At 40.5% G+C, this 25,874-nt stretch overlaps 1 protein-coding gene across 6 annotated transcripts in view; it reads left to right on the top strand.

The window, feature by feature from the left end:
- The window catches only part of SLC10A7 (solute carrier family 10 member 7), a 257,182-nt gene that overhangs the window by 182,526 nt on the left and 48,782 nt on the right, over window positions 1–25,874 (top strand). For all 6 annotated transcript variants that reach the window (XR_010409582.1, XM_045880336.3, XM_064585137.1 and 3 more), the window contains one exon: window positions 6,513–6,548. Coding sequence is in view for 4 of the 6 variants with exons in the window: in XM_045880336.3 (XP_045736292.1) it covers window positions 6,513–6,548 (36 nt within the window). In the remaining 2 variants the exon portion in view is untranslated. The remainder of the gene's footprint in view (window positions 1–6,512; window positions 6,549–25,874) is intronic.

Genomic DNA, 25,874 nt, shown 5'->3' with positions numbered 1-25,874 from the left:
CACTCAGTAAATGTTTAATTAAATGTATGTCATTGAGACAAGCCAGCTGTCATTCCTGCAAGGCCTCACTGGGTAATGTTGCTCACATGGAGTCCCCACAATCCAGAAATAGATCCTCAGCTTTGCAGGTCCAGAAACTCACTGTGTTTAGCATACCTCAATATGGTTGTGTGTTAGGAGCCTGAGGCCAGCTAGTCAGCGTGCTCTCTTTCTATCAAAAACGCTCCTTGGAAAACAAATTATTTTTCGACGTTTTCTTGGCAAACGTGGACTCAGACTAGAGAGAATTGACTGGATGTTTTTAGTGGCTGGTGTTATCTAGCTCCAATAGTCTCATGTCTTTACTGTAGTGCCCTGTGCCTGGCAGACACACCAGAATGCTCAAGCCAACTGCTAGGACACCTTCTTCCCCTGACAGAGCCATGAACATACTGAGAAATGCTTAATTTGGGGATGTTGAGCCATTTACTCTGTGAAGGTCCAGTTTTAAAGAGGAAAGTACAGGCAGGGGAGAGGAAACAGGCCCTTCCCCACCAATCAACCCACGACTTTCTTTCCAGCTAGGCTCCTAATGTCTTTTTCTTTACTTTGTGAAGTTTACTCAGTTGTTTACTCTGAGATTCATGTTTATCAGGTCATATTCTCTGGAGACCACATATCCTGACCATACCGCCACTTTATAATTTATTGCTTAGGATGTATTGGCAAATCTCACTCATTACATATTGGTTCAACAAGAATAAGCTTCTCTTTAACTTTTTAAGATATCACTGTATACTGACCATCGGACAACATGTGAAGACAAATTGGGAGTTTTAGTTGGCATTAATCCTTAAAAAAAAAAAGCGATCTTTGCATTAACATAAATGCAAAGTTCAGAGTAAAGGAGCTGTCAAAGTAGAATTTTCAAAGGCTGAAAACATGACTTTCTTACAAATATAGAATGAGCACGTATCAAACATTTATTTAACTGAATAATAGGGGAATCAGCAGGATGGTAAAGTTGATTTCTAAGAGATTATAGAAATAGGGATTATAGGGGCGCCTGGGTACTTCAGTCGGTTAAGCATCTGACTCTTGGTTTCAGCTCAGATCATGATCTCCGGGTTGTGGAATCGAGCCCTGTGGTGGTGGGGGGGGTGTTAAAGGGGGGGGGGTTCCATGCTCAGCGGGGAGTCTGCTTGGGATTCTCTCTCTCCCTCTGCTCCTCCACCACCCCTCCCTCCCTCTCTCTCTCTCATAAATAAAATTTAAAAAAGTAAATAAATGGGGATTATATAGTCCACCAGAAAAGAATACCAAAATAAGTTCACTAGGTTAAGGACAAAACTGGCTAATACCTACATGGTCTTAAGACCATAACCTTTGTGGTGTTTTTTTCTACTAGACAGAAATTGTTTCTATATATACTGGACAATACTGTGTAAGTTAGTGTGTAATTTCTGATCCCCAATTAATAATAAATAGAAGTCAAACAAAGGTATATCCCTCCAGGTAATTAAATAATCCTTGGATTGGCTTGTTAGGCAATGCTCCAGGATGACAGCTCCAAGTTTTGGTCAGTTGTCATGAAGCGAGTGCTATGGACTCTTAGGTTCACCTGAATGAGATTATGTCTAACAGGAGTCTCAGAGCCCTACCCTAGGGGGATAGTGTTGGGGCGGTGGGGCGGGGGGGGGGGGGCTGCCTAACGACCTTTAGCCTGGAGAAGACTTAGTGTGGGGACCCAGATGCTCACCTCGGCATTAATCTTAAGTTGTAGGTTTGAGGCAATAGTTGAAGAGTGCAGAGATTTTATTTATACCACTCAAAAGCAGCAGTTAAAGGCCATTACAAGGCAGGAGGGGTGAGACGTGCCCTAAGTTGCTCCAAGGGGAAGGCAGGGCAACAGTGGAGGTGGTTTGGGATCATTTATAAGAGAGCTTCCTTATTGTGAAAGAGCTTCATCGAGGCCACTGTGTGCCTTCAGAACAAGCACATTGCCTCACTGTGAGTTCTCTGGCCAAAGCACAGCCCTCATAGCCTCACCTCACTGGTGAGCAAGTGAGGGATATAGAGGGGGTCACACTTCAGATGAGTTTCTGTCATTCTGTAAAAATTAAGTGATTGCCTTTTAATTAAAAAATAAAAAGCACCTTTTCCAAGACTTAACATTCAACATCCTGGAGACAGACGCCTAAGAACTCAGTTTTGGTTTCTGTGTGATCACAATAGTTGTTGCAGCAAAACCTTTTGACAACATTTTCTCTTTTAAAAAAATGATAATTCACTTAAGTTTTGCCTTTTTAACTAATATTTCTGCTGAGAGAGGTGTATTTACAGTTTCGTTGTTGTTCTTGTTGTTATTTAGGTGTGTGTTTGGTTTTTTTTTTTTGGCTTGTATTGTGACTAAATCTCAGTGTCTGAGATTTGACACTTTTTTTTTTTCCTTCCCACTAAAGCCATTGAAATATATTCACCCAGTAATTCACATCAGAGGTGTAAATGGATTTTATGAGGGGTTTTTTTTTTTAAGCGCCAATCAAAGCCAGTCACTTTGTGTCTTGACTTCTTCAGGTGTTGAAATCAGAAAGCTTAACACTCCATCCCAATTGCAAGGATGCTAAAACTATGTCTTGACCTTGAATCTGCAAGCAGAGGGGTAACGTCTTTTGCTAGAAGTGCTCATCCACCACCTCTTTGGTTTTATCCAGTTGCATAGGACTTACTGGGGAAAGAGAAAAGAGACGATCAAATTGAGCCTACTATATACCCTAGAGAAAAGAACATGTTTATTTGACTTCCCAGCTCCCAGTGATTGTTGCTGTTACAGTTTACGTTTTCAGCTCACCCTTTTTACCATTGATATTTGTAAAAACCTGACTTTAAAAAATGTATCAACTGTGTCAGACAAAGGCTGATTTCTCAATTTGTTTCATGTCATCAAAAAGACATACTGAGTTTGAAGCTTCTCTCAGGTTTACTCTTAAAATATAACCCTGAGGAAATAGGGTAAGACTGCCAAGATTTTATTTACACCATTCAGGCTCATAGGCTGTGGAGTCAGGGAGATAGAGCTTGAATTCCTGGCATTACCTCTTCCTACTTCACTCGGTATCTCTGAGACTCAGTTTCCTTCTATAGGAGATTGGGATAATAATAGTACCTACCCCATAGGGTTGTTGTGAGAGTTCCATAAGATAACATTCATGAAGTCCTTAGTACATCATTGATGTGAAATAAGCACCCCATAAATGTTGGCTATTAGTATTTTGATAATTATTATAATGACTCCACTAAAACTTACAGTGTTCTTGTCACGATTAACGGCATTGTGACTGACTCACTTCCTAATAAAATTGAAAAACAGATTTCAGCACTGTATAACAATTCATTCTTAATTAATGAAATTGAATCAGCATTTTTGAGACAATAATGAGGAATCTTAAATCCAGAATTAGAAAACACATCCTATTTGCCAGGAAATTTTTAATATTTTAGGAACAAATACCGTAAGTCTTTGGAAGAACTGCAAAGAAGCTATTGTGTGTGGAACTATACACCTGAAATATTCAGGCAGGAAAACCTGCAGATAATAGTGCTCTGCCTTCCAAAGTAAAGTCATCTTTAAGAATTGGTTATCACCTTGAAAGCAAGACCATACAGCAACTAATCACTCAACATATGTCCTAAGCAGAACTCCGTAGAAAACTGTACTGGTTGCTGAAACCTGCCACCCAGGACCAGTGGTGCAGTGGAATCAGTTGTGGATTTGGGGCTGAGCAAAAAAGCAGGCTCAAATCCGGGTTTTGCCTTTGCCGTTTATTCGCTGTATGACTTTGGGCTGTTTGCTTGGCTTTTCTAAACCCTGGTTTCCTCGTCTATAAAATGGGCCTATGATGTAACCTACCTCCTTCAGTAGGGGAGGGCCAAATTTTAAAACGTGCTGTGTGAAAGTGCTGAAGCAAAATACCATTAATAGTCCTGGTATTATTACTAATACTTTTAGTATTCCTCTGTGGCAAAGGAAAATCAGTGGTCACCAGGAAGAATGTGGGTCCCCGTGTACTTACAAGACACCAGTGTGGCTTTACCTCCTCTAATATAAGACAAATGTCCTCTGAGTGTTGACAATGCTCAACCTTTGTCCTAGTTGACAATTCTAATCCTATCACAGATACCATACCTTGTTTCTCATAAGTGTTATTAGTGCTGTTGGTGTTTCATAATTAACATTAACATAAGTTTCTATTTTCTTTTATCTGGATATGGGTGAATTGACAGATAACAAAGGTAAAACTGGTTAGCTTATAAGCTAAGTCCAATTTTTTCTCCATATATGAAATTATTTACCACTTCACTGTACCTTTACTTGACGTTCTTCAGTAGTTTGCCATTGTTGATACGATCAACTTCAGGATCCCTCTTCTGGCCACGAGGTCCTTGGTGACCTGGTCTCTGATGCCTCCATTTCATACCTTCTTCCCACCCTGCTCAACTTTGTATAGCTCTATGAATTCCCTTCCCTCTTCCTGGAATATCTTTGTTTTCCTTTCTGCCATATCAGTTTCCATTAATTCTTCTAATTAATGGAACAGTGCCTGGCATATAAGTGAACATTGAATAAATGTTTAAGCAAATTGACTTGAAATCAGAAGGCTCCCACACAGACTGAAACAACCAGATATGTTAATTTCCACATGGCCTTGGAAAGTTTGGAATTCCTCCTAAAGTCTGAATATATTCCATATCATTGAAGGACAGTAGCTCTTAAATATTACTTCGGCATTTTGCACATTTAGCTCTCCTAAATGTGCTGATGAGAACCTGTTTCATAGGGCGCCTGGGTGGCTCAGATGGTTAATCGTCTGCCTTCGGCTCAGGTCATGATCTCAGGGTCCTGGGATCGAGTCCCGCATTGGGCTCCCTGCTCCTTGGGAGCCTGCTTCTCCCTCTGCCTCTCTCTCTCATGAATAAATAAATAAAAAAATCTTTAAAAAAAAAAAAAAAAGAACCTGTTTCATAGACACCAATGGAGTTGATAAGCCACAATACGTATCTTAATAAACAGATTAAAAATAAAGCACTTAAAGTGTTGTATTCATTATTACCAGTTGCAAAAGTTTGCACAATAAAGAAGCATTTATTCTATTATTTAACAATAAAACAAGCCAATGTGTGAATCTTCATTTGTGGTATATTGCCTCAGAAAGTCATAGTAGGGGGCACCTGGGTGGCTCAGTCGTTAAGCGTCCGCCTTCGGCTCAGGTCATGATCCCAGGGTCCTGGGATCGAGCCCCGCATCGGGCTCCCTGCTCCGCGGGAAGCCTGCTTCTCCCTCTCCCACTCCCGCTGCTTGTGTTCCCTCTCTCGCTGTCAAATAAATAAAATCTTTAAAAAAAAAAAAAAAAGAAAGAAAGTCATAGTAGCAGTGTTCAGATAAGGTAGCCAGTCCCTCTTGGGCCATATCCAAAAGAATTTAGTTATTGTAATGATGAAAGGATTTCATATAAATACCAAAAGGACTTTTTTCCAAATGTAATGAAATGGTCCCAGACCTTAGATCCTGTATAGTTTCTGTCTGTCTCTCTCACACACAATACACATGAATGTGTGTGTACACACACATACACACACACATACATATACACACACTCTTTGGAATTTTAAAGTTCCAAGTAGAATTCATTAGTAACAATATGAAATGCTTTTTCTTGTATAGATCATAATGAAGTGTTGAGCGATAAAGGAAGAACTAAGAGAAACGAATAATCATCTGCAGCTCTAAAACTGAAACCTGTCATGTTAACTCCCAACTCAAACACCTAGTTTTAAAGATTTACCTTCAAGAAACCTAAAAGCTTGTATCCTGCCTCATTGACAACAGCCTCAAACAGTTTCCTGTCATTGCAGAAAACAAATCTTTTGCTCCTTTCTGCCTAGGGGAGGCAGAGGGACTGAGGTGGTCCTATGTGGCTGAATTAGATGAAAGACTTGCCTTCCACCATGGAGACATGGAGTCTAATCAAGTGAAATGAGTTTTGAGATCCCAGCTCATTTCCTAGGGGAGATCGGTTCACATTACAAAATCACGACATCTCATTCATCACAGCTGACGTGGTCTTTGCTCAGGAGAGGACTCCAACTGGGACTGAACCACCTGTCTTCTCTTGAAAGGGGGCACTTTATCCAAGTTAGAGTTGAAAGCCTTGGAGTGAGAAGGCTTGCCAGCTTCACCCGAGTGATACATATGCAACATGGAAGGCAACTTCCATTTTAAAAAGGGCAGACGAGTTTAAGGAAGGTTGGTGGTTGTACTTTTAATGGTACCAAATACAAATAATTGTAATAGAGATGCTAAGGCTTTATGGTAGGGAGAGCCAAGAGGGGGGCTCCCTCATCTTTATCACCTCGATTTTATTAAATGGAGGTGAGAAGGATCAACATTTCCATGCATCAGAGTTTAAAATGGCAAAGGAAGTGTCCTGCTTTCCAGGCTGATAAATGATCATCATCTCTTTTATTTCTTTCAGGGCATCGTTATAACACCCATGCTACTGCTGCTTTTTGTGAGTATTTTGATGTTGTCTTTAATTCTTTTATTAAAAGTCATCTACAACCCTTTAAGAAAGGGCGTTAGGATAAAATGGAAATTTGAATCCTTTTGCACCACTTTGCGTCATATTTTGAACTGTTCTTCCAGTTGAACTGTGACCGAATAATAACAAGTCGACACAAAGGATCTCTGTGGCCTCATGATCCAAGGACGGCATCAGAGCCCAGTTATTAGGCCTCTGACTCCAGGGCTAAATCATTAATTATTGCAAATTAATGACTTGTGGCATAGGTCACAGATATATGCTCTTTCTTTCCTCATTAGTAGAACCAAAGTGAATGCTAGTGACCCAGTGTTTGCTAGAAAGAGCCTTGGACCAGGGGACCAGAGAAAAGTTTAGTTCCAAGGCTTATAGTACCTGGCTTTCTCACTCTGGGGAATGCTGCCTGAATTTTTCCATCTGTAGAATGGGGAACAATAACACCTACCCAGGCTGTCTGCCAGGGATAATGAAATGTGCTTCAGAAATAAAAATTACCAGCCACTAGTTAACTAAACAAAAATTGTTCTGAAAAGAAGAACTGCTAATTAACGGTCTTATTTCTTTTGGCGCTAAGCGTATGAGAAATTAGATGAAAGATTAAAATAGAAATTAATGTTATCTCATGCTGAGAAAAGCATATGTAATCATGAACGATACCTAAAATATTTTATGAACTGTGCATTTTTCATACACAACATTTCCCAAATATAAATCACTCCACTCATCACTGAAATGGAGTTGGGGATCGTTTCTGGGCGAGAAATGTAGCTGTTTGACTAGCACTATTTGTCAGTGAATTAAAACTATGGGGAAAATTTATTTAATTATAGTGTAATTACCCAAGTTGGAATTCAATTAGAGTAATAGTGTGAGGGACTTCATTTCTTACAAGCTGTGCAGGAAGTGGAGAGGGAGAGATGCCCTCCTAAACAGTTGGATTCTGCATCTTTCATGAAAGACATTACCGTCAAGTAATAACCCTCAGCTTCCCCATCCCTTCTGAAATGTTGGCTTCATGCTGACAAGGTTAAGAAGAGTCAAATCATCAGATCACTTCACTCAGCATAACAAACCTCATTAATTTGGATTCTACCAATTCAGAATTCGCAGTGAGTCACATTAATACTGAAGTGAATATTGATTTGCATTCATTTGGAAGAAAAGTCTTGGTGTGTGCCCAACTGCTCATTAGATGTGAGGAACTGGGATCACCGCCCGGTGTTCTTTCCGAGACCTTGGGTCACGATTTCTGAGGGGCAACCCTCAAAAGGCACAGGATGCAGGCCAGTCTGAGGACCCCTCAGAAGACTTGTGGGAAAGCACAGTACATGGTTATGTAGTGCAGGTTTTCTCCACTGCGGAAGACTGGCATCTCTTCCTCGTGTGACTCTTTTAAGACGAGCTGGGGAGAAGCCCCAGCCACAACCATGGGGCTGAGACCTAGGATAGCACTTCGGAGTATCTCAGAGTCTGGAATCTCTCGGGCCCTGTTTCAGCTCATGACTACAGAGCCAGATGAGTTCTTTTCTCCTTCTCCTGCCCATTTCCAGCCATAACAAGAAATGTTCTCAGCTCGTTAACATGATGACATCACACTGTTGCAAGCTTTCCCCTACTCTTAGACCCAGAGGCTGGTGAGCTTTAGTTGGTTCAATATTTTATTTTATTTTTTTTAAGATTTTATTTATTTATTCATGAGAGACAGGGAGAGAGAGAGAGAGAGGCAGAGGCAGAGGGAGAAGCAGGCTCCCTGCTAAGCAGGGAGCCTGATGCGGGACTTAATCCCAGGACCCTGGGATCATGACCTGAGCCGAAAGCAGACGCTTAACCATCTGAGCCACCCAGGCGCCCAGTTGGTTCAATATTTTAAAATAATAGAGCTTGGGGTGCCTGGGTGACTCAGATGGTTGGGTGTCTGCCTTCGGCTTGGGTCATGGTCCTGGGGTCCTGGGATTGAGCCCCATATCAGGCTCCTGGCTCAGCAGGGAGCCTGCTTCTCCCTCTGCCTCTGCCTCTCTCCCTGCTCATGCTCTCTCTCTCTGTATCTCTGTGTCTCAAATGAATAAATAAAATCTTAAAAAAAAATAAATAATAGAGCTATAAGAATAGTGAAAGAGACCCCAAGACCCTCAACTTCAAAGTTTAATGCTTCCCCTCTGAGCTAACTCACTAGACTGTACCAATAGGTTCAATGACATCATCACAAAACATCAATAGATATGTCTGTGTTACATGACCTTACATCATATGCACGGTATTTAACACTTTTTGTCTGTTAGGGTTGTCATGCATTTCACAAAGCAAGGTCATTGCTTTAAACACTTGAATTACCAGGCATCATTTACTGAGTAGGACAGAAACCTGAGCAACTTAAATTGGAACACATTCCATAAAAGATGTAATGTTTTCTTGTCAGCACCCCTGTTATGGGTTGAATTGTGTCCTCCCAAAAGATATGTTGAAGTTCTAGCCCCTAGGACATCAGAATGTGACCTTATTTAAAAATAGGGTCATTGCAGATATAATTATTTAAGATGAAGTCATACTGCAGGGTTGGCCCTCAATCCAATACTGGTGTCCTTACAAGAAGAGGAGTCAGACCCAGAGGGAGAATGGCAGGTCATGATGAGGCAGAGATTGGAGTGATGCACAGACGAGCCAAGGAACAACGGAGGCTTGCTGGCAGATATCACGGTTTGAAGAGCCAAAGAGGGATTCTCCCCTACAGATTTCAGAGGGAGCCTGGCCTTGCTTGATTTCAGACTACAGTTTCCAGAACTGTGAAACAATAAATTTCTGTTGTTTTAAGCCACCCAGTTTGTGGTATTTTGTTAGAGAGGCTGAGGAAACTAATACAACCCCAGAAAATCAAATTGTCTCTTTAAAATCATATCTTGAAAATGGAAATTTCTAAATGTTGAGGTGCAGCAGCTAGTAAAGGCCATTTTTACTGATGGAATCTCAGTTCTCTGTATTCTTGACTCTCCTCAGAATGTCCCCCTTCACCATCTTGCTCCAACTGAAACCTGTCCTCTGATTCATGTTTCTGCTGCAGGCGTCTTTCATATCACTGAGCCTTGAAATGGGGTAAGGTGTCTCTCCCTCACCTCATTACCAATTCCAGATCATTTCCCGTGCCTTCTTCATAAAATATTCTCATTCCTTTGAAGGTTATGCCAGTATGCCTATATCACCTGCTACCACTTCTTGCTGCAATTATCGGTAGAACCCCAGGTCACTCTCTGCATCCAAAAAAACGTTAGCACCTTCCCATTGACTTCTTTTTAATTGTATGCTTCGATTAATTCTTGGTGTTTTTTAATATTCACATAACTGATCCTCCTAATACCCTGGTCTCTAAATTCTTCACCTCTTCTCCAGTAAGAATGCCTTCCACTTCATTTCAGCCAGTCACCCTATAGTCACACACACCCTTGACTTTATTATTGCCAGTAACAGCATCCTTCCATACTCCCCTTTTCAACTGTCTTCTCTTACCGACAGCCCTATATTTGTGACCTATTCCCCCAATTAAAAATTCTTCAAACTTGCCAGAGTGGCCAGTTTATTTATCTTACCACCTTAACAAAGCCTCTAACCTACCCTACCCTCACTCCCTTACCCTCACATCCCATCTTACCTAGCCTAGATCTCATGGTGCATCCTTATAATTACTGTATCGTGTATGCCGTCAACCACCTTACTCATCTCTTACTGCTTCATATTTGCATGGCTAAGTGCCAGGCCTGCTTAAATCCATCTCTGTACCTTCCTGCATGTGTACCTGAACATGGCTGGAACACGCACTTGCATGCTCACTGGTCTCATTTGAAATTCATGACAACTAACTTGCGCCTGGTGATCCTACTGCCTTCCCCTAAGTAATCCTTATTCCTACTCTCTAGAGTATCATTTCATACCTTCTCCTTGCTTCTCAAATCACTGATGCCTCTTCTCTTTTTTCATCTCATCTGATGCAGAAAGAAAATTAGCCCATGAGGAAATTAGAAGTGATCAGAGAAATTTTATAAGATCCCACCTACCTGCATCTATATTCTTTGTCTTTTCTCCTGTTTCTATAGATAAACTGTATTTGCCCTCATCTAAGGCCAGTCCTTCCTGTTGTGTTATCTCTTATTGCCTACTTAACAATATGATTCACACAGATTTCCCTCTTTCTCCTATATTATCAAATTTTCTATCTCTGCTGGATCATTTCTATTAACATATAAGTATTCTGTAATATTACATATCTTAAAAATTAAATCTCACCTTATCCCACCTGCTATCCATTTCTGTCCTCTGTTTTATAGCAAAATTACTCAAAAGAGTTATTTAAACTTATTCATCACTCATTTAATAATAAGTATTGAGTTCTTCCTATATGCTAGGCACTTTCTTCCAAGGCTATAGCAGTGAGCAAAAAGATACATCTTTGCTCTTATGGAGGTTATATACTAGTAGAAAGAAACAGCCAACAAATAAGTGAAAATATAATGTATAAGATGAGTGATACATACTAAAGAGAAAAATAAAGTGAGGAGAGGAATAAGAAGTGCCAGAATGGGTTGGGAAAATTGCCGTTTTAAATAGGGCAGTTAAGGGTGGGACTCACTGAGAAAATGATATTTGAGCAAAGGCCTAGAGGAGATAAGGGAGCCTTCTGATGCTTTCTGATGGTAGAGTGTTCCAGGTGGAAGGAACCGCAAGTGGCAAAGTCCTGAGAGTGTACATGGTGTCCTTAAGGAATAGCGAGCAGGCCAGTGTGGCTAGAATGCAGTGAGCAAGGAGGAGAGTAGATGGAGATGAAGCCAGAGTCATAGTAGGAGCCAAATGATGTAGGACCTTGAAGTCCTTTGTTAAGGGCTTTGAATTTTAATTTGAGAGAGATAGGAAACCATTAGGAGAGTTTTGATAAGAGAATGGCATGATCTGCCATATCTTTCCAAAGGATGATTCTAGATGCTGGGTTGAGAATAGATTGTTAGGAGATAATGGTGGAGACGGGAAGAGCAATTCGAAAGCTAGTGCAGCATCCTGGCAAGAGATGGTTTAGCTTGGACCAAGGTGGTTAAGTAAATCTGGTGGGAAGTAGTTGGAAGTAGAACTTGAAAGAACTGAAAGATTGAAGAAAGATTATGAGGGAACAGAAGAGTCAAGGATGATGAAGTCTGTGCAACTGGAAGGATGGAGTTACCATTTACTAAAACAGAGAAGACTGTAGGGTTGAGCAGGTTAAAGGAACTCATAAGGAGCTCAATATTGCACATATTTGGATAAAGATGTCTTTGAGACATCCAAGTAGAGAAGTCAAGTAAGCAGTTGACTATATGAGTCTGGAATTCAGGGGAGAGGTCTGGATAAGAGATACACGTTTGGGAGAGGTCAGCATAGAAATGGATTTGAAGTTAGATAGAATGAGATTACCAAGAGAGAATAGAGAAGGAAAGATATCAGTGGACTGTCTTCTGGGACATCCTAATATTGAGAAGTCAGCAAAGACTATCAAGGATTTCCACTTTGCTTAGGAAGAACACCAAAAGGTTTTGGTGTGCTAGAAGCTATTAGAGAACACGTTTCAGAAAGGGGAGAGTGGTCAACTACTTCAAATAAAATGAAGTCTGAGAATCAACCACTGGTTTTAACAAGATGGAGGTCACTGAGAACCCTAACAAGAGCTATTTCAGCAGAGTTGTGGAGGTAAATACCTAAAGTCAGTTCAAGAATGAATGAAAAAGAGTTAAGGACAGTGATAATCACTCACTCTTTGGAGACATTCTGCTATAAAGGATGCAGAAAATGGGAGAGCAAAAAAGTTAATGTAGGATCTGTTTTTAAGTTGGGAAAATTATTAGGATATTTGTATTGATAGATTAATTCAGTTAGAGAAGAAACAATTCATACAGAAAAAAGCAGGGAAAATATGTCAACCCATGTCCTTCAGTAGGAGAAAGAAGGTGAGCTCTAGTGCACAAAGGGAGAGTGTGGCCTCCTAAGTACAGATAGTTCATCCATCATAATAGGAGGGAAACCATGGTATAAGGGCAAAGATGCAAGTAAATTGGTTCATGTAACTATAGGAGCCTCTAATGATTGTTTGTATTTTTCCAGTGAAATGGCAAGTGAAGTTAGGGGTGGAGGACAAAAAAAGGCAAGAAGGTTTTGGAGATTTGTTGAAAGAGGCAAAGATATGAAATAGTTCTGTGGGAGAGTGCATGGAATGGGCAGACAGTAAGATGCTCAAACAGCACCAAGAACCATCCTGAGTCTTTACATTTGGCATTGGCTCAAGCTGGGTTTTCCCCTCAGATATCCACATGGCTCTCTCCTTCACTTTCATCTCTGGCCTCCAATCAAATGTCATTTTAGGAGAGAATCCTTTCCTCACTACTTCATGTGGAACAATATATACTCTCTCCACCAATCTCTCCCCACCTACCATCCTTAATTGTTCCCTTTAGCGTTTATTATCGCATGACATCTTCATCATTTGTTAGTCTGTTTATTCTCTGTCTTCCCAACTAGAACATAAGCATCACAGAAGAGCAGAGACTATCTGTTTTGGTCACTGTTGTAACCCCAATGCCAAAAATAGTGCCAATCCATGGAAGCCACTCAAAAACATTTTTTGAATGGATGGTTGGTAAAGGAAAATGTTTCTGTACCCACAGCACTTCTGACACCAAATATGTGCGGTTTCCACTACCAAGCAATTCTCGTTTTCTGTGGATACCAAGTGGGTGTCCTGCAGTTTTGACATTGCACGGAGTTAGCACAGACCCCACAGGTAAAGGGCTCAGTCCCACAAGACTGCCCCCCATCTCCGGCACTAATGGCAAGTAGTGGGTTTCTAGGATACTCACACTTCTGTCTGACTTGGCTTCAACTCAGGGGATCCCATGACCTCTCTCCCCAGGTTCAATAATTTGCTATTATGGCTCAGAGAACCCAGGGAAACATTTACTTCCTATTACCAGTTTATTATAAATGATATTATAAAGAATACCTGGAGTCCCAGGATCGAGCTGTGCATCGGGCTCCCTCCTCGGCTCCTCCCCCTGGCTCATGTGTGTTATCTCTCTCTCTCTTTCTCAAATAAATAAATAAAAATCTTTAAAAAAAATTAAAAGAATACAGAATGCCACATGCAGAGGTACATAGGGCAAGGTCTAGAAGGGTCCCAAATGCAGGATCTTATGTCCCCATGGAGTTTAGGGTATACTAACCACCTGCATGTGGATACATTCCCCAATGCAGGAACTCTCCAAATCCTCTGTGCCAGGAACTGGGGACAAAACCCAAATATTATAGTAAAAGATACTCCTATCACCCCTGTGACTCAGGAGGTTACAGAGTTTTGGAAGTTCTATGCCAGGATTAAGACCGAATATATTATATTTCTTACTGTCTCACATTTCAGATGGACAGATGAACGAATGCATCTGCCCAAAGAGTTGGGTTAGGACTACTTTTAAGATTGGTATTTCCTTGTTACTTGCTCTACCTTTGGGCATTTGTTCCTTTATTATAAAGCCATTTTGAAAGCACTGCCTTCACTTTCCCTCACAGTCTGTGTGTAGAGAGGTAGCATGGTATGCGGAGAAGGCATAACATTTTGGTTCAGCCTGCAGCCAAATTGTTGTGTAACAGTGGATTTTCCTTAATCCTTCTCAGCTTCAGTTTTTTCCTCTATAAAATGAGGATTATTATAAGATGAAATGAGTTAATGTGAAAGCATGCTGTAAGCTATAAAGAACCATGCAAGTGCTAATTATTTACATTTGACGCTTTAGAAAGGAAAATAGAAAATAATTCCAGGAAGGATGTCAAGATTCTGTAGAAATGCTTATCTGAGATGCAGCAACAGTCCAACTAGCCCAGCCCTTAATGGTGGGCTGAGCCTTAAAACTTAACCTTTAAGATTCTACAATTACTTATAGTCTATAATCTTATAATCTATATGTAAATAAATCCAGTGTTTACTGTGGTTGACTGTGAGAACAGTAAAACTTTTCCTGAAATATCACCATTTGTTCCTAAGATTCAAAATGCTTTTACATATACTACCTCGATTTTCTTGATAATATACCACTGATATTGGCAGGGGTGGAAATTATTGTCTTTATGTTATCAGTAGATATGCACCAGTCCATGGAGTTCTCTCATAAGGATAAATAAAGCCTTGCCCAGCTTTAAAAACTGCACTTATACATTCATTATTTGGAATTCCATATAATTTTCCTTACAAAGCAGTGTTACAAGTGGTAAGCATCCACTAGATTTGAAGTTCTTCCAGGCCAGGAACCAGGCATACCTTATTCATTACCTTATTTCCAATGTCAAATACTCAATAAATATTTGTTGGAAGGAGCGGAATAGAAAGGTGGGTGAGTAGTGAATGATTAGAGTGGTTCAGATGATAAATGAATGGTTAGAAGGTTAGAGTCTCAGCCTGCTGCATAAAATCTTACCTTGTGTTTGCTATGAGAAAGAATTTACGGTTTTTTTTCAATAATATTAAGGAAAAATCCCTTCTTTTATTCAGTGTTTGAATGCCTACTGTGCACTGTGAATATTACAAAGATCAATCTGACATTGATCCTTCTCTCAGAGAATTTATGGTTTATTAGAGAAAATAGAATACATTCATAGATAATTAAAATCTAAGCCAGAAATTATAAGTATCACAAGTATCAAAATATTTCAAAGGAGATTACTAAAATAGAAAACATTTCATTTAATAGAAGAAGTGGGGGGTGGTTTACAGAGAATTTTGTACTGAAAGGAAACTTAATTTGAGGAAAAAGAGAAAGAAGGAAACTTCTGAGGTTTCTAGAGGATCTCCTGCTTACTTCAGAGTTTTTCATTTGCATGGTTCTGATTCTGTTATGTCTGACATCACTTCAAAACTTGCCATGCCTTTCCTTTGATATGGTTGTTGCCCAGGCATTATTATAGTCTTTATGCAACAGCCAATGGTAGAGAGCACTGAGGGAGAGAGATTTTAGAGCTGGAACTGGAATGGAGAGTGGTAGTTAAGATGAAGAGGCCAGAGCGCTGAGTTCAACACTTAGGCAGTGAGGTCAGCCCGTGGGGTTTGAAATCTGAGTCAACCACACTGGGAAGGTCCATCGGGCAATGTGAAGCTCCTGCTTCTGTGGACTCCTGCTCCCCTGAAGCCTCCTGAGGTACTACCCCACAGCATCTAACCAGCCCCATCTTGCCTACTCTGGGGAATGAAAGGAAACAGTGTGAACTTACTTCCTCTGAGAGTTAAGACAAAGGGCGGAGATAACAGTGTTCACAGCATAGAATAGGTCCGTCTAATTCAATGCAATTGTGAGCTAAAGAAACCGTGTATTAGAGACTATGTTCATGGTATCAAATTTCATAATCTGTAGACCACCAATATATTTAAATAAGCTTATGTTTGGCAGGGTAAGGTCAGTGACACTGAGCTTATGCTATTAAAATGACAGATCAAGGCCTCGCTTCCACCCTAGCCATAAAGGTCATTGAACATCAAGGCCTCTAGAAACATGCAGAGTCCAAACTTTGACCACTGCTGAAAGTCATGTCCTCAGGGTCATAGATCAGACCATCTTCATATATGGGGATGATCACATCAATACCTTAGGATATTTGATAAACATTTAGCTCCACACTTACCCATTCAGGAACATGTAAGCACCCCTTAAGTGAGAGCAGCCTAGCTCTGCTATTCTGTCACTTGATTGGTTATGACTTGACTTCTTAGGAACCCAGCCTATCTTCAAGAAGGTATTTATAAGGCATTATAATAATTAGACCTATATATACACACACACAAGCACGAATGTACACTCACATGCACGCACACCAGGCTGTTTCTGAACTAACTCTATGTTCCATTGATGTGACTGTCTCTTCTGTTACTTTCCATTTCAGTGGTTCTTAAATTCAATAGGCTTGAATTCCCACCATACTGTATAAGAAACCTTGTTTTTCAGGGAGGAGGGGGAACGCAGGAGGAGAGGTAGAATAATTTTTATCAAGTAGCTATAATATGTACTTTATAGGTAATCCCATGACTCCCTTTAGACATATTATCCTCACTTTGTATGAGAAAACTTAGACTCAAAGACGTTTAATAACTCACTGGAGGCTGTGCAACTAGTAAAGAACACAAGGGACTTTCAGCCAGGCTCTGTATCCCCTTGAATGTTCCTTTCCAAAGCATGCCTCTTAGGAGACACAGTTTATTTTAAGACAGATGACCAGCACTCAATTATTATTTCTTGACCATGGATATTGTAGGTAACATAGGGAAAACAAAAAAGAAAAAGGCATAATTCTTGTCTTGAAGAAACTTAAGGCTTACTTGGGTAAACAAGAACAAAGAACACAGGAGAAATTTAGAGGAAAAAATTCACTGCTAACCTACACAGTTCAGACTACATGGTTCAAGAGTTCATGTTAGAGAGAGAGCCAGGGTGCGGGAAAGAGCTCAGTGGCAGCTTTCGAGGCTACAATCATCATTAGTTTCCCTAGTAATTGGCCATCTGTGATAGAAAATTATTGCACTTTTAATCCCATCAATATAAACAGAAACAATGAATACAGCCATTAGTGCCATGGACAATACTCTGATTATTTTTTATAATATGTTCCCATTGATAGTTGCATAATTGATGGTCACGCACATGTGTGATGTACAAAGTGGTAAAACAGAAAGCACTTAAAGAGAAACTAGCCATTTGACTGCTCCAGTTGCTTCACACTGAACCAGTCTCTCCACCGTGTGCCCAAGAGCGTTCCTAAAGCCAGTGAAGACAAATCTCCTCCTCTTCAACCTGAGAGTAGCTTATCTTTGGGCTGATGTGACTGTCTCTTCTGTTACTTTCCATTTCAGGGGTTCTTAAATTCAATAGGCTTGAATTCCCACCATACTGTATAAGAAACCTTGTTTTTCAGGGAGGAGAGGGGGAAGTGGGAGGAGAGGTAGAATAATTTTTATCAAGTAGCTATAATATGTACTTTATAGGTAATCCCATGACTCCCTTTAGACATATTATCCTCACTTTGTATGAGAAATCACTCAGAAATGGTTCTCACACTGAGAGAATTTTGTAAAGCAAAATAATGTGTGGAGTCTTTTATAAATGGTCATGCCCAGACTCCCTCTAGATCTTACTGCACCATAGTGGGTGAGGGGAAGCACCTCGTAAGCCACTTTCAAATGCTCCAGAGGTGACACTGATAAACCCCTTCTCCCTTTTCAGGACCCCTGACCCAGAGAGGCCAACGCCACTGCTGGTCTGGGACTTCTCAGACTTAACTGAAGGGGCAATGACGCTGGATGAAAGCCAGGCTTTTACTTTGCTCCTTGGTTCCCTCCCAGCACCACCGGCTGCTCCTGGTGCTCCCTGAGCAGGTAGGGTCTGGCCAGAGTGAAAAGGACACCCCTTCCTTATGCCACTCTTGTCCTTTGGTCCCCAGGCTTAGAGCACTCTTCTCGGGGAACTTAAATGTTTGCTCCACTTAAGGGACTGTTTGGCAACAGTAGGCTCTTTGGTTCCCGAACCAAACAGATTGACAGGACCAAATTCTGTGGTCAGGGAATTAGGAGCAAAGTTTGTTCCTAGATGCCTCTGAGCATCTCTCTATCCAGCCCTCCATGTCCTGGAAGCCCATCTCCTCACAGCTTTTCTTTTTGGGTTATGATAAGCCAATTTATAGATCATTTGGGCACATTTCACTAAATATCCTGTGTGGTCTGAGTAACCAGAATTTACAATTGCACATAGTTTCCATCAGTTACTGGAAGGTAATCTTGTGTTTTAAATTAGCATATCACAAAAGGAAATGTTTTACATAATTTTTTATCTTTAAAAAATTATTAAAAGTCTATTATGTTCATTACCTCTCAAAGAAAGAAAAATACCATGCATCTAGATATAAAAAGTCTCATTTCCTCTACTAAGTATATACCTTCCATACAGTAACCCAATTTTAGTTTTATACATGCGGCTGAATCGATATGGGTGTTTAACAATCATATTTTAATTTTGATAAAAATCGTAGTCAGTTTTACATTGAGTCTGTCAGCTGGTGTACATTTAAGTCATTGATTTTGTGTAAGTAATCAATGTAGTTTGCATGTTTCCCTGTGAGAGAAGGGGCAGCAGGAATGAAAGAAAAGCTGAACTGTAGTTTCTAGGGAAAGATGGAAATCTAGAAGGATTTGGGGAATCCGGGCCTGGGGACACTTTCCCTTATTCTGTCTGAATGCTTGTCTTTATGACAGGAAACAGACAGGTGTTTGTGAGTGTGTCTGTGTAGGGGTACAAGAAAGTTTGAGCCAATAGTAAGCGAGCCCCCTCCTTTTTTCCCCTCCCTAGGGCTGGGCTCTGCAGGCCACGGCGGAGGGTGGAAATTGGGCAGGAAGTGAACAAATCCTGCTCTGTATCTGAAGCAGCTTCTTCCTGATTTTCTCACAGAAGAGATTTACCATTCATCACTCTACAGTATAAACTGTAAATATCTGTTCTTATATTTTTCCTGAATGTGGCGCTAATGAAAGCAAAGACCAATCACCAAGGGTGAATTATTTAATACAATAATGTTTTAATAGCTGAGAAGAGACACGAACAGTAGAGATGCCTGTGGCTAATGGATTTCCCTGGTAGGAGATAAAAAGGCTGATTATACAGCAGAGCAAGTGAAGACCTGGTACATTAATGACAATTTACAGGTCAGCTCACTTACAGAAGTGATTTAAAACACACCATCTGTTTTCTAACTGTCGGTTGATAACTATGATTTTACAGACAGTCAGCATCTCCATCAAGAATTGTTACTTACTTGTCTTTCTGAATCTTGGTTGACCCTATAATATTTTACCTGCTGGACCCCAGATTCTTTCCAAATCAAACAGTTTCTAAACTGAATGGATTGCTGGGTCAATTCTGCTTCTATTCAGCCGTTTTCTGCCAGGTTAGAAAATTAAGTCCCAGTGCCCTATGACATCCATTGTATGTATTGGATTAACTCTTTCTGATGTGTTTACTCCGGTACTAGCTAGGTATCATCCTTGACAGATAATAATTTTCTGTGTTCTGTGGCTCAAATCTGGGACCCCAGTTGAGAAAGGCTGCATCAACTACTACTTAACAAGTTTCTCCCTACCCCTCCTTTTTCTTTCTCCTCCTCTTCTTGCTTCTGCCTGCCTTCCAGTTCCCCATCTCCCATCTCCATGCAGGCACCACACACACACACACTCTCTCTCTCTCCCTCTCTTGCTCTCACATAGGCAAGAAAGGGGGAGCCCAGCTTTGGCTTCCATTCTGCCCCCTTTTCCATTTCACTGCTCTGTACCTTTGTAATTAATATGCAGTAGAGTGTAAAAATTAAATATGAGGGCTGTGAAGTGACCCTTCCAGGTTTAGATCCTGGCTCTGTCACTCTCTAGCTAGTGACCTTGTCCAACTGTTCTGTGCCGCTGTTGCCATATATGAAAATACGGGTACTAGTAAGACCTACCTGAAGGAGTTGCTGCGAGGATTAAATTATTTGACACACATTAAGCATTTAGAGCAGTGTCTGGCACATAGAGAATACACAATAAAAGTTGTCATTATTGTAATTACAGGAGATGGTTGGGAGGCCAGGCAACTGATCTTTTCCTAGGGTCTGTAAATTAAGTAGGGCTTTGTAACTTACTTGTAAGTTGGAAGGATAGAAAGAAAAGAAAACTTTGTCAGGCCTCTTTTTCTACCTATGCATTGTAGACATTCATTAATTGAACTCACAGTTGTTGTTGGATACCTACAACGTACTAGATGAGTGATTCTCAAAGGGTGAACCCTAGCTCAGCAGCGTCAATGGAGTCATATTAGAAATGCAAATTCTCGGGGCGCCTGGGTGGCTCAGTCGTTAAGCATCTGCCTTCGGCTCAGGTCATGATCCCAGGGTCCTGGGATCGAGCCCCGCATCGGGCTCCCTGCTCCGCGGGGAGCTTGCTTCTCCCTCTCCCACTACCCCTGCTTGTGTTCCTGCTCTCACTGTCTCTCTCTGTCAAATAAATTAAAAAACCTTAAAAAAAAAAAAAAGAAATGCAAATTCTCAACATCCTCCCGATCCTTCTCTGAAGGTGGGGTCAAGCAATCTGTGTTTTAAGAAGCCCTGCAGATGTTTCTGGTGTGCTGAAGTTTGAGAACCACTGCTCTAGATGTAAAATGCAGTCAGTCTGCTGGGCACCGGGAATATAAACATGAATAAGACCCTGTTCCTGACCTTCTGAAACATATAGTTTACTGAGAGACAGATTTGTACGCAAGAGCAACCAAGGATTCTGAGAGGAACGGTAGAAATACAGAGCCACAATAGAAGCCAAGTCTGAATTTCAGGAGGAGGGTTTGGAAAGAATTTCTAAAGTGATCATTGAACTAACTCTTAGACAAAGACTAGAACTTTTCCAGGTATAAGTTGGTGGAAGGCGTTCTATGGAAAGGAACACATATGCACTTGGTGGTGGGGGGAAATGCACACACACCTCAACTTTTTTTTTAATCTTTAAAAAAATTGTTTTGAGAGAGAGAGAGCTTGAGCAGGGGGAAGAGGGGCAGAGGGAGAGAGAGAACCCCAAGCAGGCTCCATGCTCAGCACAGAGCCTGACACGGGTCAGTCTCATGACCCTGAGATCATGACCTGAGCCGAAATCAAGAGTCGGACACTTAACTGACTGAGCCACCCAGGCGCCCCCACACCTCAACTTTTAAAGAGCAACTCCTCGAGAGGAGGGGTTTTGTGTTGTGTTTGTTCACTGTTGGATTCCCAGTGCCTAAAACATGCTCCTGGCTTACAGGAGGCACCAGTAACTATTTGAATGATTAAACACAAAGGTCCTAAGTCTCCACATATTTAATTTTCACTGAAACTTTTCTTCTCAGCATGTTATTAAACAAACAGACCTAATTGTGAGTTCTGTGCTTTAAAGTATCATATTCCTAAAAGAAATTAGCCAGTGACCAGATTGTTCATTTAACACAGTGTATCTTAAAATACGGGTTTGGCGGTATGAGACTGTCCCCTTTAAATCTGCCAGGATAGCTCAATGAAGCCCAGAGCCCTGGATTAATACATACTTATCCCAAACCTGCAACTCTATCCAAAGGTACAAATTATTGATGCTTCTTATAAACACATTGGTCTTTACAATAGAAACCCTGACAGGTTCTTCATTAAAATGTGAAGAACCAAATATCCCAGGCAGCATATTTCCTTCTGCTTTAGTTAAAATTAACTCTGCGTACAAAATGATCAGGTTTGGTACTTTTCTGGTCATGTTCTCATATGTCACCCTATGCCAGATGCTCGCTCTTCTTTATTCTGGATGCCAAGGTGTACTTCATAGCGTCAGATACTTCCCCAAGGGTATCTCTGCATCTTCGCACTGACCACAGCGACAGGTCGGTTGTCGATTGAAAAGAAAGGACTTATGCCAAATTAGACCTCAGAACTGAGATTTCCTTCCTTTCAGAGCCACTTCTAAGGGAGCCATCCTATGGGATTTCCTCCCCAGCATCATCACATACCTAGTCTGGTGTCATGTACCCTGTTAATTATATCCCTGGCCAGTTTGCTCTGGCCTCTGATCTGACAAAGCGCGGGGCTCCTCTAACCCGTGTTCCTAATCAAGTGGACCAGAGATCATAGGCGTTTTAGAGAACAAAGGGACTTTGGAGATCACTTCTAGGAACACAAGCCTTCTAAACATTGAACACACAGTAAAATAAGATAAAAACAGAGAGGGAGACAAACCATCAGAGACTCTTAACTCTAGGGAACAAAGTGAGGGTTGCTGGGGGGAGCTGGGGTAATTGGGTGATGGGCATTAAGGAGAGCACTTGATGTAATGAGTGCTGGGTGTTATATGCAACTGAGGAATCACCAAATTCTGCCCCTGAAACTAATAATACACTGTATGTTAACTAAATTGAATTTAAATAAAAAATTAAAAAAAAAAACATTGAACATGCAAATGGTCTATTGTGTGATGGATGGAGAAGTTAAAATAGATAAAAACTTTAAAACCCAAGTTGACATGAATTTTCCTTTACTTCTCTTATCCCCAAATGCAATCTTTTAGATAGACTTGGGATTAAAAATAGCTCCCAAATTAACTTAATAAATGATGTTTTAACTTTTCTATTTGATCTCTGGGGTTATTGCTCTCCAACAATACTTTTTGGTTAGGGCGCCTGGGTGGCTCAGTTGGTTAAGCGACTGCCTTCGGCTCAGGTCATGTTCCTGGAGTCCCGGGATCGAGTCCCACGTCGGGCTCCCTGCTCAGCAGGGAGTCTGCCTCTCTCTCTGACCCTCCCCCCTCTCATGCTCTCTATCTCATTCTCTCACTCAAATAAATAAATAAAATCTTTAAAAAAAAAAAATACTTTTTGGTTAAACAACCAAGCCTTCCAGTGTAAGAGAACTATTATCACGGAGTAGATTTGGCTAAAGAGTTGCCTAAATATGTTTGAGAAGCAAAGCCAATTTCACATCATAATGCAAATATTAGAGGTGTTAATTACAAGTCATTTCTCCCTGGACCTCAGTTTTCACATCTTTAAAAAGAGGGAATAGAACTCCAAATCTCTTCCAGGGTTAGGATTCTGTTCAGTTTTAGGTCTTCCCCTCCAGAGCAGCTTTAAGGAGCTAGGGAAGGGCTATGGAGGAGAACTGAGGGCAGAGAACATGCATAGCCACCCTCACTCTGCTTCTTACACACACGGGCATGCACACACACACACATATCCTTTACGTGGTTCTCATCACGTTTAGATGCCTTTTATTTCTAGGTGCATATTAGAATTAATTGTGTTGCTAGTGATAAACAAGCAGTGAAAAAATAATACCAAGTGACTGTATAACACCACCTGAATGTAAGAGGATCTTTTTTAAAAGATTTCATTTATTTATTTGAGAGGGAGAGAGAGAGCACAAGCAGGGGGGCAGAGGGAGAGGGAGAAGCAGACTCCCCACTGAGCAGGGAGCCCAATGTGGGACTCTATCCCAGGACCCTGGGATCATGACCTGAGCCAAAGGCAGATGCTTAACCAACTGAACCACCCAGGCACCCCCTAAGAGGTTTTTAAAATATACTTCAGTTTTGTATTTTTATAACTTTAGAAAAAAATAGGGATATGATTTTGAATAAGAGTTTGGCACATTTTAGCTCAGTATATTTACAGATTACTTCATTTGTTCCTTGTGCACAGCCTTATTATCTGCAAACTTATTCTCTCTGCCAGGTATTAGGTTAGGCATTGGGCTTACAGAGGGAGTATAGCTTGATACGGTTATTCATTAAAACATCTTAAAGACACATTAAATAACAGTAGAGTTGAGATAGAAAGGGAAACAGAGGGGCACCTGGGTGGCCCCTCTGCCCCCCTGCTTGTGCTCTCTCTCTCGGTCTCTCTCTCTGTCAAATAAATAAAATCTTTAAAAAGGGGGGGGGGGGTGAGGAGGACAGAAATATGTGAGATTACCCATGAGATTCCAGGCAGGAATTGACAGCTTTTACTTGAAGGTTATCACCCGGAATCCTATTGCCTCTCTCCAAAACATTGTGAACCTTATGGATTGAGCATTGAGCTGAATGTTTTTGAATTTGAAAACTCTGTTCTTTAAATTTTATTTGTCTATTCATTTGTGCCTCAATTTCTCTGTAAAATATACATTTTTAAATTTTTAGTTCTTACCTCAGGAGCATCCTTAGGGTTACTATTTGTGGAAAGAAACATGTATTTGTTAAATGCCTTACACTTCAAAGACATTGTTGTTCTAAAATAGGGTGTGATTATTAGCTTTTAATACTTAGGCTTTGCATAAAAAGAAACATCTAACAACCATTTAGCATTTAACACACCAGGAATCCTATGTGTTCACATTTCTGTTCACAGTTTCGCTTTTTCTGTTTGTCTTCTTCATTTCTTTAGTTTATATTGGTTATGGAGCAAAAAGTTGGAGGCTACAATTTTTACGAGTTAAACTCACAGCCAGTGGTCAGTGCTAAAGCTAGTATGAAGTGAATGCAAGCCACTGATGGGGAGGACATACATTCTTGGCATCTTGAGTGCATGTAGATGCACTGAGGGGCTGTGGATGGGGCTGAGGGTGGGAGCAGAACTTTATAAAATACATCAGGGTGTAGAAAAGATTTTGGTAAGCTGGCTCATGCAGGAATTGGAAATCAGTGAAAACACTGATCCCACATCATTTCATTCTGAACTATTGACTTCATTTATCTAAAGATTTCATTTGTTTTACTTAACATACAATGCCCTCCCTCACCACTACCTTCAAGTCTTTCACAAAAATTGTCTTCCAAAAGGTATTTCCAAGTTTATTAAACTTAGGTAAATATGAAAATTGAGGTTTGGTCTGTAGGGGAAGGGTGCAAGTAAGTTTCAAGTTCCAGGGAGATCATTATTGATGACTTGGAAGAACCTGACTGCAAAAGGGACTCCTAAAAGAGATAAACATCTCTGGAGCAGGCTATTGTTTGTCCAGAGAGGTTTGAAAACCAGAAGGAGGTTTTGAAAGCCATTAACAAGTTAATAGGGAGCCTGCAATTCTTGGTGGTTGAGACTAACTTGAGTATGGGGCTGTGTTTATAGGCAAACACTACCTGTCTCCCAGCAGTAGAATCTTTATGAAGCTGAGATTGCAATTGTTAGTGAAAACGAACCAAAAAATGAGGAGGGAGGAAAAAATAGGACTTATGAGCAGTGTCAAAACATACACATTTAGAAGAGATATATTGACATTTTAGGTTGAAAAATAATGATGTTTCAGGAATTCCCATTTCCTAGATTTTGTGTATGAATAAATTTTATAGGTATATGAGATTCATTGCCTTTGTTGTGATGGAGTAGAAAAGTTAGAAACTATTTCATTTGCATAAAGGAAAATATGATCTTGAGAAGACAATGATGAGACACCCTTGTTTGTTTTAGGGATCTGCAGACAGGACAAAGAGAAAAGCACACAAACTATGAGTATAGGTGAAATATCACGCCATATGATTATGAACAGTATGAACACAGAATAAATAACTTTACTAGCAGAAATGTAGTTAATAATAAGCAATGTAAGTTAATTACAAAGCCATAGTTATCATTTTTCCTCAATGGTAGTTTCCCATAAAAATTAAATGGTAAAGTACCTTAGTCTGTGTGGTGCTAAATTTAGAAAAGAAGTAACTTCACTTGCTCTTTGTATATAGCTACCAAATTTTTGGTGCCTGTGAGA

The sequence above is a fragment of the Mirounga angustirostris genome, unplaced genomic scaffold, assembly GCF_029215605.1.
Source record: "Mirounga angustirostris isolate CCGP_5_RB_7025 unplaced genomic scaffold, mMirAng1.0.hap1 SCAF_2, whole genome shotgun sequence".
Taxonomy (NCBI): Eukaryota; Metazoa; Chordata; class Mammalia; order Carnivora; family Phocidae; genus Mirounga; species Mirounga angustirostris.
Note: the sequence above shows the minus strand (reverse complement) of the source record. Positions and strands in the feature narration are given on the sequence as shown.